The 14,301-nt window shown below is 39.2% G+C and overlaps 1 protein-coding gene across 2 annotated transcripts; it reads left to right on the top strand.

Moving 5' to 3' along the window:
- The first annotated feature begins 3,498 nt into the window (after nt 1-3,498).
- On the top strand, nt 3,499-11,506 carry LOC122646861 (alpha/beta hydrolase domain-containing protein 17B). 2 transcript variants are annotated; one of them, XM_043840480.1, is made up of 5 exons: nt 3,499-4,095; nt 6,477-6,513; nt 6,967-7,203; nt 9,953-10,000; nt 10,761-11,506. In XM_043840480.1, exons 1-5 carry the CDS (start codon nt 3,752-3,754, stop codon nt 11,160-11,162), a joined length of 1,068 nt encoding a protein of 355 aa, XP_043696415.1. In that variant the 5' UTR covers nt 3,499-3,751; the 3' UTR covers nt 11,163-11,506. The 2 variants fall into 2 exon arrangements, with proteins under 2 accessions (XP_043696415.1, XP_043696416.1); XM_043840481.1 differs by lacking the exon at nt 9,953-10,000.
- Nucleotides 11,507-14,301: the final 2,795 nt, after the last annotated feature.

A 14,301-nucleotide genomic window follows, 5' to 3' on the forward strand; every position in this document is an offset into this window, starting at 1 on the left:
TGTATATTTAATTAGATATATTTTGTTTTATTTGATCACAATTTAATTCACCCCCTCTTGGGTTGCATTCGTCATTCATTCTTACACTAAGCATGCAAACAATCGAATGCATTCAAGGAAAAGGAATACTGCCTGATCACATAGGCCCTGCATTAGCACAGAGGCCAAAGAAGGAGCGCACATAGGCCTCCCACAAAAAAGGTGTGGCAGTCCTTTTACACTCCTTGTATGTTGGTGCAAGTGAACACGACCAGACAACGTTCTTTTTCCCATATATATTCATAAGCATACAAATTATCAAATGTTTATTCCTACACTATATAAACACTCAAAATATCCATTCTTCACCAAAACAAAAATATCCATTCGTAAAACATACACTTCAATTAGTTTAAATATATATATTTAATTATAAACATACAAATAAATTCAAATTTTTACACTTCCAAATCACTAACATCAAGTCTCAAATCTCAAATCATTCTAAGAATCTCGATGAAATCAATCAAATTCGATCCAAGTCAACTATGGTTTTGATTTCATGTAATAGATCGATTTTTTTGTTCAATTCTTCTCAATTCATGGCTGAATCCAGCTGCAGAATCTTCTCGATTCGATTGGAATCAAAGATGACCCGATTCAAGTGTCAATTCTGATTATTCGAACCATGGCACAATTTTGGGTCAGCATCCGGGCAAAGCAAAGATCACCCCACATACAGAGGATGCAACCCACTTTTAATGTCCTAAAACCCGGCCATCCCTGGCTTAACGCACGTGTGGACATTCTAGGGCACGGCAGTGTGTGCACGTGCTGGCAGCAATGCGATTGCAAAGCCCCTTTTTTTCTCGACGAAATAAACGACAAAAGAATGCCACGAGGAAACAAACAAAGAACGAGAGAGAGATATCATGAGTTCATGACATATGGCTTTGGCCTTTGGGTTTCCGGTTTCAAATCACAATTCAAAATCCAAAGTATCGCGAGATATACTTTGGAATACGAGATTTTGGATTCTTTATTGTTAAGCTGACAATCAATGAATGAAGTCATTGAAGTCAGTTTCAATGACTGACTGACTCTATTTAGAAGTACGAAAGAGGGAGAGAGAGAAAGAGAGAGAGAACCTCTATACCACCACCATAGTCCCTACCTCCTACTCCCTACTCCCTACCAACAGCCGATTCTCTCCAGTCCATGGTTTTTCACTTTTTCTCTTCCGGTATCGGTCAACCCCGAAATGGATAAATGGGATTGGATATGGATCAGCATAGTATCAGTCAATCAGATGGTTTTGCATCAGATATTTTTTTTTTTGACATTTTTATCTTTACAATTAGCTCATACCATTGCACTGATATAGGTACAACCGATCCTAACCGATACCGAAAATCATGCTTCAATCACTTGAAATTTGAAAGCATGGTTTGTGATCTCAGTATCAGTGGGATCGGATCGGCCGATATGGATCCGGATCACCCAAACTCTGATAAATAACACTTTTGTCCCATGTTCCCCCATGTTCATACAGTTGGATCAGATTGATTTTAATCGATACCGATCGGATCCGACCAAAATCGACTGATCTGATCCGATACCTCAAACTATGCTTGAAAATTAATAAATGGCGGTGAATTGGAGAAGATGAAAAATTGAGAAGATGAGTTTGTGAAAGATTGAATCCACAAGAGATGATGTTGAAGTGTTATATTTGAAATTATATGAATATCCTTATGAAATTTGTTTTATGGAAAACAGTTTTATGTTGAGGATTGTACCACCCACGCCCTAACACCGAGGGGGCAAAATGACCACCCCGCCTTCCATGATGCTAATGTGTGTGTACTCTCATTGGCCCCAGCATATGCATAGAGGCCACGCTCCCCCCACAGAGAATACGAAACTTTTTTTTTAATTTAAATTTTTGTTTAACTATTTGCAATATATCGTGAATTGATAAGAGTACTTTTGTATTATAAAATGGGGAGAGGGTTCTCTAAGCAAGTGGTATAGGGGAAGCACACCAATGGGTTGCTACAAAACAGCATCAATCATTGGAGGGTAGTGAGATCGTTTCATATGACGAGGAAAGAGATAGACACAAAGGTGCTTGTGTATCTACCCCAACCTTTTCCTATGAAGTATTAAGGAAAAAGAATGTTGCCAGTCTGTGTAGCATACGCTAGCGCCTCCTTGTTTCTATCTCTCTCTTTCATCATATGAAATGACATATCTACCCCCTATTGTGGGAGGAGAGAGACACAGGAGAAACTAGCATACGTTATGCAACTAGACAATGTTTTTTGTTCTTTCTCCTATTATTATGGGAGAATGTTCTCCATTCCGGGGCACAGGCTGCGCCAGACACATGGGGATGGGCACTATGACCACCCTACCCCCTGAGTGGCAGGCCCATGTGTCTAGGCACAACTTGCACTGCAGCATAGAGAACATGAGCCCTAATATTATTTATAAAATTATGGAAAAAAGAACACTATTTGATCGCATGGCTCCTGCACCTGGACACAGAAGCGTATGAAAGTACCATGCTACCCTCATAGAAAGGCAGAAATCCTACTCAAGGCGATGCTAGTGTGTGTGCCACCATTGGCCAGCACATGTGTGCAGACTCTAGAAGCGTAGGCAGAATATCTTTCCTTAAAAGTTAAAACTATTATTTAATCGTATTTTTAAAATCGGATCTAAACTGATAAGATAATATCTGGTCTAAAATTGAAATATTTGTATCGACATTTCATTAACTTTCAAACAAATTCAAATAATTTTCAAAAATCCGAATATAGATTTCTTCAAAAGGTTATGAACATAAAACAAATTGAATATGGATTTTCAATTATAGATTAAAACCCCTAGCTCTTCTCATGCTTTTGTTTCACTAATACTTTTAAGCGAATATCATTTGAGTATAGATTGTTCCTGATGCCCCCAACACCAACTTGGCATAACTCCGTTCTTCTTGGGTTCATAAATACCCTTTTAGGATTTAATATTTTTCAAAATATCCTTCAGGATTCCAAGTCTGTGCCTATGATTGGGGGTAGCAGAAACATGATTGCAACCCGCAAGTTTTGGCCAATAAGATGTGCGGTTCACATAGATTCAGATTCTCTCCAGCACCACACCGCGTATCCCAGCTTGCAGCCTCTGTTGTTGAGTATGCGCTAGGCACTCACGCCGGAGAGGATCTGGTTCTTATTCACATTAATACTTTCTCTGTTATTCAATACCATGTGGATCCCATGTGAATGAGACAATTGTCACCATTCTATATACATTTTCGTGGTGTGGCATGCAGATTCCTCTCCACACTGACATCGTGGGAACCTTTAGCCTTTGTCTCTTCTTTTATCAGTTTTTTCTTTGTTTTGTTTCTACTTTCAAATGTGACTGGAGAGGAACATCTCTCCTGTTCCACCAGTGGTTTGTGCATCCGTCTCTAGAAGCACATTAATACATACAAGAGGCGCATAGTCATTTCTCAATTTTTTTTTGCCTTTTGCAGCATTGCTGAGCAACCCTCGTACAGTGGTAACCCTGAAAAGATCCAACTTTTCTTGTGTCCTTAAGGGAGGCTTCCTTTGCATTTGAGCTCCAAATAACCCAAAGAACCGGAGAAGCTACTCTGTTTTTTTTTTCTTCTTTGTTTTGGGGTCTCTTTGTGGTTTGTTTTGGTTACAGAAAACACATGAATTTGGGTTTATTGCTCTGTCAATGAGTTGGGTTTCTGTTGATGCTATTGGGGGGAATGGGTTGTATGGTCTCATGTCTTGCAGCGAAATTTGCATTCTTTCCACCGAGGCCTTCAACTTATCAGTTGAAAAGGCGAGAAGAGGATGGGAAGGTGGTGGTGGTCTCTTCTTCTGCTTCTTCTTCTTTGTCAATCCCTCAAGATGATGGTTCACTTGACGTTTGGTTACTTGACACCAAACGTGGTAACAAGATCGTAGCTTTCTACCTCAGGAACCCTTATGCGAGGCTTACTCTGCTTTACTCTCATGGCAATGCTGCTGATCTTGGGCAACTCTATGATCTCTTTGTGCAGCTCAAGGTCAATCTCAGGGTTAATCTCATGGGGTCAGTATGACTCTTCACTACCCTTTTCTTCTTTTAGTTAACTGTGATGGAATCTCTAGTGTATCAAGATTTTCTTGCTGGATTTCTTTTGTTCTTGTTCTTGTTTTGTTCTTGGTGTTCTAGCCGCCTAGGTTTGTGTTTCAACTTTTCATGGGTTTAATCATTTTGTTTTAAGATTTAATTGTTGTTTATCTGGAAAATCATGTTTTGGTCAAATAAATTGGGTTTTTTTTAGGTCATTTCATTGAGTGTGAGTGAATAGGATTTTTGTTTTATTTATTCCAATAGAAAAAGGTAGAAAAAAAAATGAAGAAAACAGTTCACCTGGATCTCTCTTTTTTGTCTGATGGGTAAGTTTGCTTTGTTAAATAAAGTGAAGAAAGGCAGTCTTTCTCCTTTCTGTCATCTCAGAAGCGTCTGTGTGTATTTAGGTGTTGGAAATGTACATGTATCTTTTCCCTGTACTTTTCACTACTTGGGGGGTTTTGTGTACACTTTTTCTCTTTCTTTTCTTTCTCGCCTAATTTTGGTTGGCATGTTTCATAGTTCAATGTTTTGTACTCTCTTCTTTTCTTGGATTCCTCTTTTCTTTGTGTCTTTTAAAAAAATTGTAGGCGTGACCACTTTTCAATGCTTTGCTGTTTGTTTGGTGATCCATTTGTCTTGTTTGTGTTTTGTGGTTTTAACTCGGAAGCAATCTTCCCCCTTGGTAGTTTAGGTCAGATCTGAGCCTCCATTTCTGGGGTCAAGAACCTGGATTTATCTGTTTTTCCTTCACAAAACTCACCCCAAATTAAGGGTTTTAAACGCCCGGTTCGGTCGGGCTTTGGTCGGTTATTTGCATCAATTCAGGTCGACATCAAACTGATAAGGATTGTCTTGAAAAACTGCTACCAATAGTTATGGTTCCCATTAGTTTTGGTTCTTTATTGTTTTCTTTGAATGGTCTCATATCAATCTCTTATTGATTTATTATCGGTTTGGTCTCGGTAATTCGTATGTTAAAATAAAAAAAGTATAAAATATTGATTTTTTTGGGTTTTTTTTTTCTTGTTTCAATTCATGCTGTTGATTTTGGTTTTTATCGGTTTATCAAAATCAAAACCAAAGCCGAATTGATAAAGGAGTTCGGTCTGATCGATTTTGGTTTGGGCTCCATTTTGACACCCCTACCTCAAACACTTGCTTGGAATACTACAACTACTACTACTACTACTACTACCTCTTTCTTCCAAGAGAAGGGGGAGGGGGACGGAAATTTTCAGGGCCAAGATGTCTTAATTTGGGAAGTGGATTTCTTTTAGTGTAAGTTTGGATTTTTTATTCATGTTTATGTCTTCCAAATCTCCGCTTCAAATGCCAGTTTTTCTAGCACCAAGAAAAAAAAATTACACCATTGTTTCACCAAGCCTGTAACTATCTATTGACATGTATAAGATGAAAGGATTCTGTATATATAACAAAAGATCATCATTAAACTGACATAATGATCATTACTATTTATGCCCCCATTTTGTACTAATTGACCCGCCGCCGGTGGGCGAAACTATCATAGTTATAGGCTTGGTGTAACCAGCCATTGTTACACCAGCAAACCCACTCCACCAACCCATCCCCCCATCCCCCCCAAAAAAAAAAAAAAAAGAAAAAGAAAAGAGAATGCTACCTGGTTGCGTTGCGGTGTACGGCCTCTGCGCCCAGACACACGGCTGTGGGAAATGACCGCTGCACCCCCAGGATTTTCCACCTTTCTGGGTGCAGTGGTCATTTCACGCGGCCCTGTGACTGGGCGCAGAGGCACATGACCAGGTACCGTTCTTTCTCCAAAAAAAAAAAAGTCTTTTTTTGCCTCCTGTCAGTCATGTTCGGCTAGCTTCATTTTCTTTTTAGGGTTTCTCCTCTGGATGTTTCTGCCTGATTTATACGCTGTAGGCCCTTTATGATGCGATAGTATTATGGGACAGGATATGTGGTGATTTTGACAATTAGAAAGTGTGCTGTCTAGATTGACCACCTGTTAGGTTTTAAATTAAAAAAATGCTCCCATGCATGTTCATGCAACCCATGTATTGACATGCACCACCCTAGTCCTCCTGTAGACCTTGATTTTGAAAGCTTTATTTTTGTCACTTGGCCAACTCCAATTGGGCCAGAACTTGATAGATGGACAACTGACCTTGGGGTCTACCTGGCCATAAAATTTGGGCTCCATCTGATATGCCATGTGGCAGATTTTTTGAGCCAATCAGATGTGGTCTAGCCATTATTGTAATATCCATTAAATTTAAACTTCTCCACAGCTGGTTATCTGTTTGCTTCTGTTTCTCAAGTTGGATTTCACTGCATTTTGTTTTGATCTTCTCTATTATGTTTTACTGCAGATATGACTATTCGGGTTATGGAGCTTCAACTGGTAAGGTAGGCTGTTATTAAACTCTTGTGTTGCCAGCGGAAAAATAAAGAAAATTGCTAGATAATAATCAAGCTCTGTTTACGCACCAATTATTTCCCTCTGCTTTTCAAAGTAACAGAGAAAATGAAATCTGAGGTACTAGCTTTCATGTGAGGTAATCGTACTGGTACAAATGCTGAGGGATGGGCCCCGAATAAAATCACTTGGATGTCTTCCTGTTACTGAATATTTCAAAATGAAGTCTTGGACCATTTGATTATTTTGATATCTCTATTAGGAGATTTCCTATTTATACTTATGAAAACAGTGTATTTAAGGTCCTTTCAATGCGCGGAGTCTTGACCTGAATTGCAGTTACTTCATCATTGATTATTGCTATGGCTGTAAATTCCTCGAGTTTTCAGATATTGGAACAAGTTACACGTCTACTGATTTAGTATTTTGTTTATGTAATGCAGCCTAGTGAAATTGACACTTACGCAGACATTGAAGCAGTGTATGAGTGTCTTGAGAATGAGTATGGAATTAGCCAGGAAGACTTGATTTTATATGGGCAATCAGTTGGAAGTGGGCCTACATTGCACTTGGCAGCTCAGTTGCCAAGGCTGAGAGGTGTTGTTCTTCATAGTGCCATACTTTCTGGACTTCGTGTTCTCTGTCATGTGAAGTTCACACTCTGCTTTGACATTTATAAGGTGAGTAGCTTATCTCTGCCAGTGCAATTTACAGTTTAGAATTTTCAATAATGATAATAGGAATAAAATTAAGAATTGAGAACTCTAGACTACTTCTGGTGCAGGATAGTCTAGTTATTGCTATATCAAGCCAGTAGTGGGATCTGTCATTTGGTGGATCCCAAAAAATCAACATGATAGTTCCATCACAATGATCCATTCAATGGCCTGTTCCCGACATACTAAGGGATTTTACAATACCATTATGCTCCCAAGGATTGCGAACCACCTAGCTGCTTCGCCTAAGTGATCTATCTGTTTTTCAGTCTTATTCCCGCCGGTAAAGGGCGTTTTTCTCTTTTCATAGCAAAAAATCTTGACCCCAAACAACATAAACGCACTGATGGTGAGTGTATGAGCACTAACTCTTCGTTCAACGGATTTGATATATAAAATCTTGGGCAAATTTCACGGACACCCCCTATAACTATTCGAAATGGCAAGTACACCTTAAATTTAGCAAAAATATCATAAATACTCCTTACTTTATGACTTTATTTCAACTTAATTCATTTTTAACGGCCTGCACAGTTAAGTCACTGTTAACTCTTTTATAATGACAAAATTACCCTTACCACATGATGAACTTCCCATAATACCCTTAAGATTAAAACCTCAAATACAAATCAGTCTCTTCATCGTCTTGCCGTTGCCGTTGCCGTTGGTGCTGACTGCTGCCACTGTCGTTGCCGCTAACCGTTGCCGTTGCCGCTGACCGCTGCTGCTGTCGCTGCATCTTCTTCATCTTCTCTTACCCCTTTTATTTCTTCTCCACACTACTGAACCCACTGACCCACTTTCTCTTCCATTTTGTCTATTTGTTTTTCTGTTTCCTGAAATGCAAAATACCATCACCGGTCCCATTTTCTTCTCTAACACCCCATTTAAACCCTTTTATTTCTTTATCTCTCCCACTCAACCAAACCCAAGGGGAAGAAGGACATCTTGGAGTACCATACTGATATGGTAGCCCCTGAATATAGACAGTATGATTACTTTAAATACAGGGAGATGTTGCTCATGGATATTTTGTTTCCACACGATTTCGTAGGCTGAAGATCAACTTGGTTGGGTGATCTAAACTTTACTCTCAACACTTAGCTGATCTCATAGGCATTGATATATCAGATGGCTTAGATATCTTATCTAGTCTGGTTTGTTCTTGCAGTCAACGTATCCTGGTTGGACCCGTGAATTATAGTTTTTTCTATTGAGTACATTGGTTTTCTAACTTTCTGAATTCAATCATATGTTCTAAATTCTAAAAGGAAAAGTTTTGACATATTTAGCCCCATCTTCTCGCAGAGGCTGCAAAAGAGTGTCAAATAATTCTGGATACAGTTGAATCTGCTTTACCCACTGGAATGCCTGAAGGTATTCCAACATCTGAAACCCTTTTCATTTTCTCTTTGATTGACGGCAGAAGAAGCAAGAACAGGGAAGAGGGCCATGGGGCTTCATGGGGCTTCTTCTTCTTCTTCTTTTTCCTCTTGCAACCCCTTTCTTGCAACTCCACCCCACCCTGCTCTTTTAACCTTGTATGAAACGCAAGCTTTGAGTGTAAGATGAATAGTGAGACACAAAGAGAGAGAATAATGCTTGCTTGATGATGCAAAGTTGCAGAGGCTTTTTTTTGGTCGAAAGTTGCAGAGGCTTAAGAAGTGAGGCAAAGAAAAGAAAGAGAGGAGAGGGGGATTAGGGAAATACATGCAAAAGGAGAAAGAAGAAGAAGTTGGTAGCACTTCACGTCCTGCAAAAGCGTCTTATGTTCCTCCACACCTCCGTAACCGGCCACTGTATTCAATGGCTCTTCCGTCAGTAATGATCGACCAAGTTTGATGCTGCTTTAGGTGGAAATCGTTGGGGAGGTCCAAGGTCTGAAATGGGACGGCTTGGCTACGGTGGCATTAACTTTGATGCCTATGAAGATATTCCGATGGAGACCAGTGGGGATAATATGCCACCATGGAGTTCTCTGTTCTTCTTCTTTCTCCGTTATTTATTTCCTCTGTTCTCACTTTCCCTTACTTCCACCCGCTAGATTTTTGGATCCAAAACGAAGTAAGATCCGCTGCAACAACAAAATGGAAGCTGATTTGGTAGCTCAGAAGTTATTTTGTGGATGAGTTGATGCAAGTAATCGTTGCCGGAGAAGAAATCGCCGGAGTTGATTGTTAACAGCTGGAGCTGGAGTTGGAGCAGTGATGGCCGCCCACGGTGGTTGTGCTCTCCTACGGTGGCTCAACGCGCTCCAGTGGGAAGAGAAATGTGGAAGATGATAGATTTCTTAGTAATTTTTAGGAAAATTTACTAAAAGGGTAAAATCGACATTGTCACTTTGGATGGTAACTCTTACTAAGAGGGTAAAATTGTCATTTTATCTTCTGGGGTAATCTTGCTTAACGTCAGGGGGAAGGTTGATATTTTTGCAAAATTTAGGGTGTACTTGCCATTTCGAATAGTTATAGGGGGTGTCCGTGAAATTTGCCCTAAAATCTTTCATGAACATATGATAATTTTGACTATTCAACTTTCAGCTTGGGAATTTTCTGATTTCATGCAAGTGTTTTGCATGTCTTGTGCACTATTATGAAATCTTTAGATTGTCATTGGGTTCCATGTAGTTGGTTTTCTCAAATTTTCAGTTCACAGTTAGTTTTGTGTTCTTTCTGTGATCACACTGCGGTACTGATTATACTTGAAACTGCAGAATGTTAACAAAGTTCAGAAGGTAAAGTGCCCGGTGCTTGTGATTCATGTAAGTGCATCCCTAACATCTCTAGGTTCTACAAATTTTAGTGCATGATTTGTTTTTTGTATGCTCATTGGAATTTCATGTAAATAAAGATTTTTTTTCCCTTTCTTTCCATTTTTCACTTATACCATAAGATTGGCTTCCTGTATGGGAGAAGCTGATAACTGGTCTAAATGTCCAATTAATGGGCATTGGCTATGAGATTGTAGGAAAATAATCAATCTAGTCTGAAGGAAGCCACTTTATTATTAGGGGAAAGGAAGGGAGAAGGTCAAGAAAGATTGGTAAGAAGACAAAAATAATTAAGCATACGTGGAAGAAAACTCTCTGGTTTCAATTGATCCAATTTTTTATATGATTGGCACTGTACCTTCTAAAAAATGAGTGGGTTGATATAGCCACCTGTTTGCCTTCTGTTCTGATAGACTCCATTGACACAATCTAATGAAACACATTGCTCAGGGCGAGGGCGACACCAATTTTCAGAACATTTGGTCTGGCTAGTTGAACTGCTATATTTACTCAACTTAGAAACAGGGCTGATCTTGTGCAACACTTGCACATCAAATGCCACACCTGAATTCTTCTTCTTTCCCTTTTTTAAATGTTAGGCTTTCAGTAAATCTAATTCTATATTCACCTTTAGGCAGCTAACTCTGCAAAATTTTTTTAGTTATTTCTCAATTTTTCTCATCTCACTTTTGCAATGCAAATTTCTTGTCTATTGTAAATCTTTAAAGCATGCTAAATTAACATATTACAGGGTACAGAAGATGATGTAGTGAATTGGTTTCATGGAAATGGTTTGTGGGAATTGGCAAGGGAGCCGTATGATCCATTATGGATCAAGGGAGGTGGACATTGCAATTTGGAACTCTACCCCGATTATATTCGCCATCTGTGCAGATTTATCCAAGAGATGGAGAACATGACTACGGAGATCCGTCTGAAAAAGATACGGCAAAGCCTTCGTCAACAACCGATGAAGTCTAATTCTACAACTTGTAACCCATGTATTACTAACAGGTGCTGTAGAGTAAGACTCTGTTGGCCCAGATGGCCTAGATGCCTCAGATGCCCCAGATGCCCCAGATGCCCCAGATGTCTTGAATGTCCCAGACCAAGGTGCATAAGATTGTCATTCCGGCGATGTTGTGGGGCATAACATTGGCAGGGAGCATTGGATAGTTGATGTTAATGAGGGGGGCAAAACATGGATGGAGTGATTCAATTGGTGAAATAGTTGATGTGTTTGTACAGAAATTGCTGAAGTTGCTAACCCATGTAATATGCACTGTGCTGTGCAGTGCAGTGCAGTGAGTGTGCAATTAGGATATTAGCCTCTAAGTACCAATAAATGGATTGTAATGGGTTTTTTAATTTTCCAGTTCCCATTTTTTTTCCTTGCTTGGATTGAAATTTATTGTGGTTCTTTTGATGAACCCATGATCTACCTCTTTAGGAGTTATTTTGTTCCTTATATATCTCTATTTTAGGGCAATTAGTAAATTCGGATTCGGGAATTATTTAGACAGAATTATTCAGAATAATCCGTTTGGTTAATTTAAGGATTTGATCAAAAAGTTGGGGAAAAATAAAATTAGGATTTAGGAATTATTCATTTATTAAAAAAAAATTCAGTCAAAAAATCCTGATCTTATTTTTAATATGGGAAAATTTCAAGGACATTCCCTAAAAGTATCCAATATCTTAGAAACTTATCATATTTTGTCAAAATGTCACAGACACCCCAAACGTTAAGCACAGTTAGTACCCAAAGGTGAAATATCCATTTTACCTTTTAGTTATTTAAATAAAAGGACAAAATTGTCATTTCATCTTCTTCCCTAAATATTCATTTTACCCCTTAATTATTTAAATAAAAGGACAAAATTGTCATTTCATCTTCTTCCCTCTATGGCTTCGGCTCTGGCGACCATCACCTGCTCCGGCTCCGACGATTATTACCAGAGGCAAGGCAAGGAGAAAGCGAACTGAAGAAGAGCGACAAAACGAGAAGATGACCGGACTTCCATTTTCACCCATGGCTGAAAGCGAACTAAAGAAGGGCGACAAAACGAGGCAAATATATCTTCCATTTCCGAAACCCCATCACCGACCTCTCAAAACCCATCTCTGCTAAAACCGCCATTATCTCCACTAACCCCTATTTCTCCTTGCATCCCTATTCTTTTCTCCTTTTTTTATTTTTTTATTTTTTTTATCATTTTCATTCTAAAAACCCTTACCCCACCATCACCGTTTCTCCTCTCCATTTCTTTTCACCTCTAATCTAACCCACATCCTTGTCTAAACAAAACCCCAATCTGAATTCCAACCATGATCGACCACACCCCATCCTCAACTAATTTATCATTTCTGATCTCTGATCCCATCATGTCTTCGATTTCCTTTTCCATTTTCCCTTCTAATAACCATCGGATCCCTATTTCTTTTCTTTTATTTCTAATTTTCCAAACCCAACACAAAATTAGAATCCATTGGCTGCCATCATTTTTTTTCAAGCTCTTTGGAATCCATTGTCGGCTGTGGTGCAAGGAAATGTGGAGCAGAAAAAATAAAAGAAGATTAGGAAGAAGATGAGGAAACCTGGGCAGAGAAGAAAGAGATGGGGAGGAAATTGTGCGGACATAGAAGGAGGGCTGGAGGGGGTGGTAGTGGTGGTGGTGGCTGCGGCGGAAGAAATAATAGAAGGAGAAGAAGGGGAGAAAAAAGGAATTAAAAAAAAGTATTGAATAAAAATAAGGGTAAAATTGTCTTATTCTAAAAACTAACTTCTAACATCATTAAGGGTATTATAGGGATTTCACTGTGACAAGGGTAATTTCACCATTTAAAAAGAGTTAACAGACACTTAACTATAAAGACTAACGGAGTGGACTAAATTAAAATAAATTCATAAAAATAAGGGGCGTCTATGACATTTTGATCAAATATGATAAGTCTTTGAGATATTGGATACTTTTAGGAGGTGTCTGTAAAATTTTCCCTTTTAATATTAATATTGATACTAAAAGACATGTTTTTCCTCTACGGTTTGCTGATCTGTGCTGTTCCCTAGTTCCTCTCACAAGAGGGGAGTGGATCCCACCGGTGAGAGTGTTGGTCAGTTGCCCGGAACCCACCTCTTGTTAGAGGAACTAAGAAACCGCACCGGTTAGCAAACCGTAGAGGATAATGATTCCCTACCGCATGGGGCTCCTGCCGGATTTTTATCATCTACGGTTCTGACACCGTACGGTTCGCCCGGTTCTTTTAACCGATGAAAGCCACATGGTATATTGAAATCCAACGATACAATTTCAAAATAGCAAAATTCATCGGGTTCCGTGAAACACAGTAACTCTCTTCTCCCTCCTCTCTCCTCTCTCCCTACTCCGGCGACCACCAAGCTTTGCTCTCCATCTTCCGGCAAGGCCTTGGATCGTCGTCTGCAATCTCTGGCATAGGCGGCCTAGTGCGATTCCCAGGGGTTTTTGCAACCTCATGAAGGCGAACGACGGTGTACCGTTTCTGTCTTCTGCAACCTACGATCCAACCAGAGAGATCTGCGACGGCGAAGGCGAACCACGGTGTTTGTCGTTCCTCTCGCACACGAAACCACCTGCTGCAACCTCTCAGTTCCTCTAGAACGCCAAACCACGGTGGGATTTTTTTTCTCAACTCTCTCTCTGTGTAATCCAAGACTTTTCAGAGTCGTTCCTCGGGTTTTAAGATTAGATTCTGTTCAGGGAAAAAAAAAATGTTCAATGCAATTTTTTGTTGTGCACTATGTTCATGCTCAACATCTGCTTTGATCTGTTTATGAAAAAATGTTCATGTACTGTTCATGCCTCCCTATTCTGTGTATTTCTTTGTAAATGTTCCTGCTTCGACTGTTTATGGCTCCCTATTTCTGTGTGTTATTTCTTTAACCCTATATGTTTGATCTTCCTAATAAGCCCTGTCAACTAGAATTTTCTGATGTGATCGGTACTCAAAAGCTTTGTGACAAGTTTCTGTATTTTATATTTTGGATCAGTTTATATAAAAAGATTTTTGAGAAAATTACACTGTCACCCCCTGAGGTTTATAGTAAATACAGAACAACCTCCTGTATTTTTAAATTATACAACCACACCCCCTGAGGTTTGGTTAGTTGTTACAGACTACCCCACTCCGTTATATCATTCCCATTAATTGGTATGGTGTTGGTAATTCATGACTTAAAATGACTAATATACCCCTAATTGTTCAATTTTTTTCCTTTTTCTAATTTTACCCTTGAAATAGAGTTAATGGAA

The sequence above is a fragment of the Telopea speciosissima genome, chromosome 11, assembly GCF_018873765.1.
Source record: "Telopea speciosissima isolate NSW1024214 ecotype Mountain lineage chromosome 11, Tspe_v1, whole genome shotgun sequence".
NCBI classification, from domain to species: domain Eukaryota; kingdom Viridiplantae; phylum Streptophyta; class Magnoliopsida; order Proteales; family Proteaceae; genus Telopea; species Telopea speciosissima.

What these genes read in the sequence shown, in the direction of transcription:
- LOC122646861 (XM_043840480.1), top strand. Translation starts at nt 3,752, where the DNA reads ATGCTATTGGGGGGAATGGGTTGTATGGTCTCATGTCTTGCAGCGAAA. An exon ending in TCTGCTTTGACATTTATAAG is followed by an intron (nt 7,204 to 9,952) that starts GTGAGTAGCTTA and finishes TTGAAACTGCAG; the next exon opens with AATGTTAACAAAGTTCAGAA. An exon ending in GCCCGGTGCTTGTGATTCAT is followed by an intron (nt 10,001 to 10,760) that starts GTAAGTGCATCC and finishes AACATATTACAG; the next exon opens with GGTACAGAAGATGATGTAGT.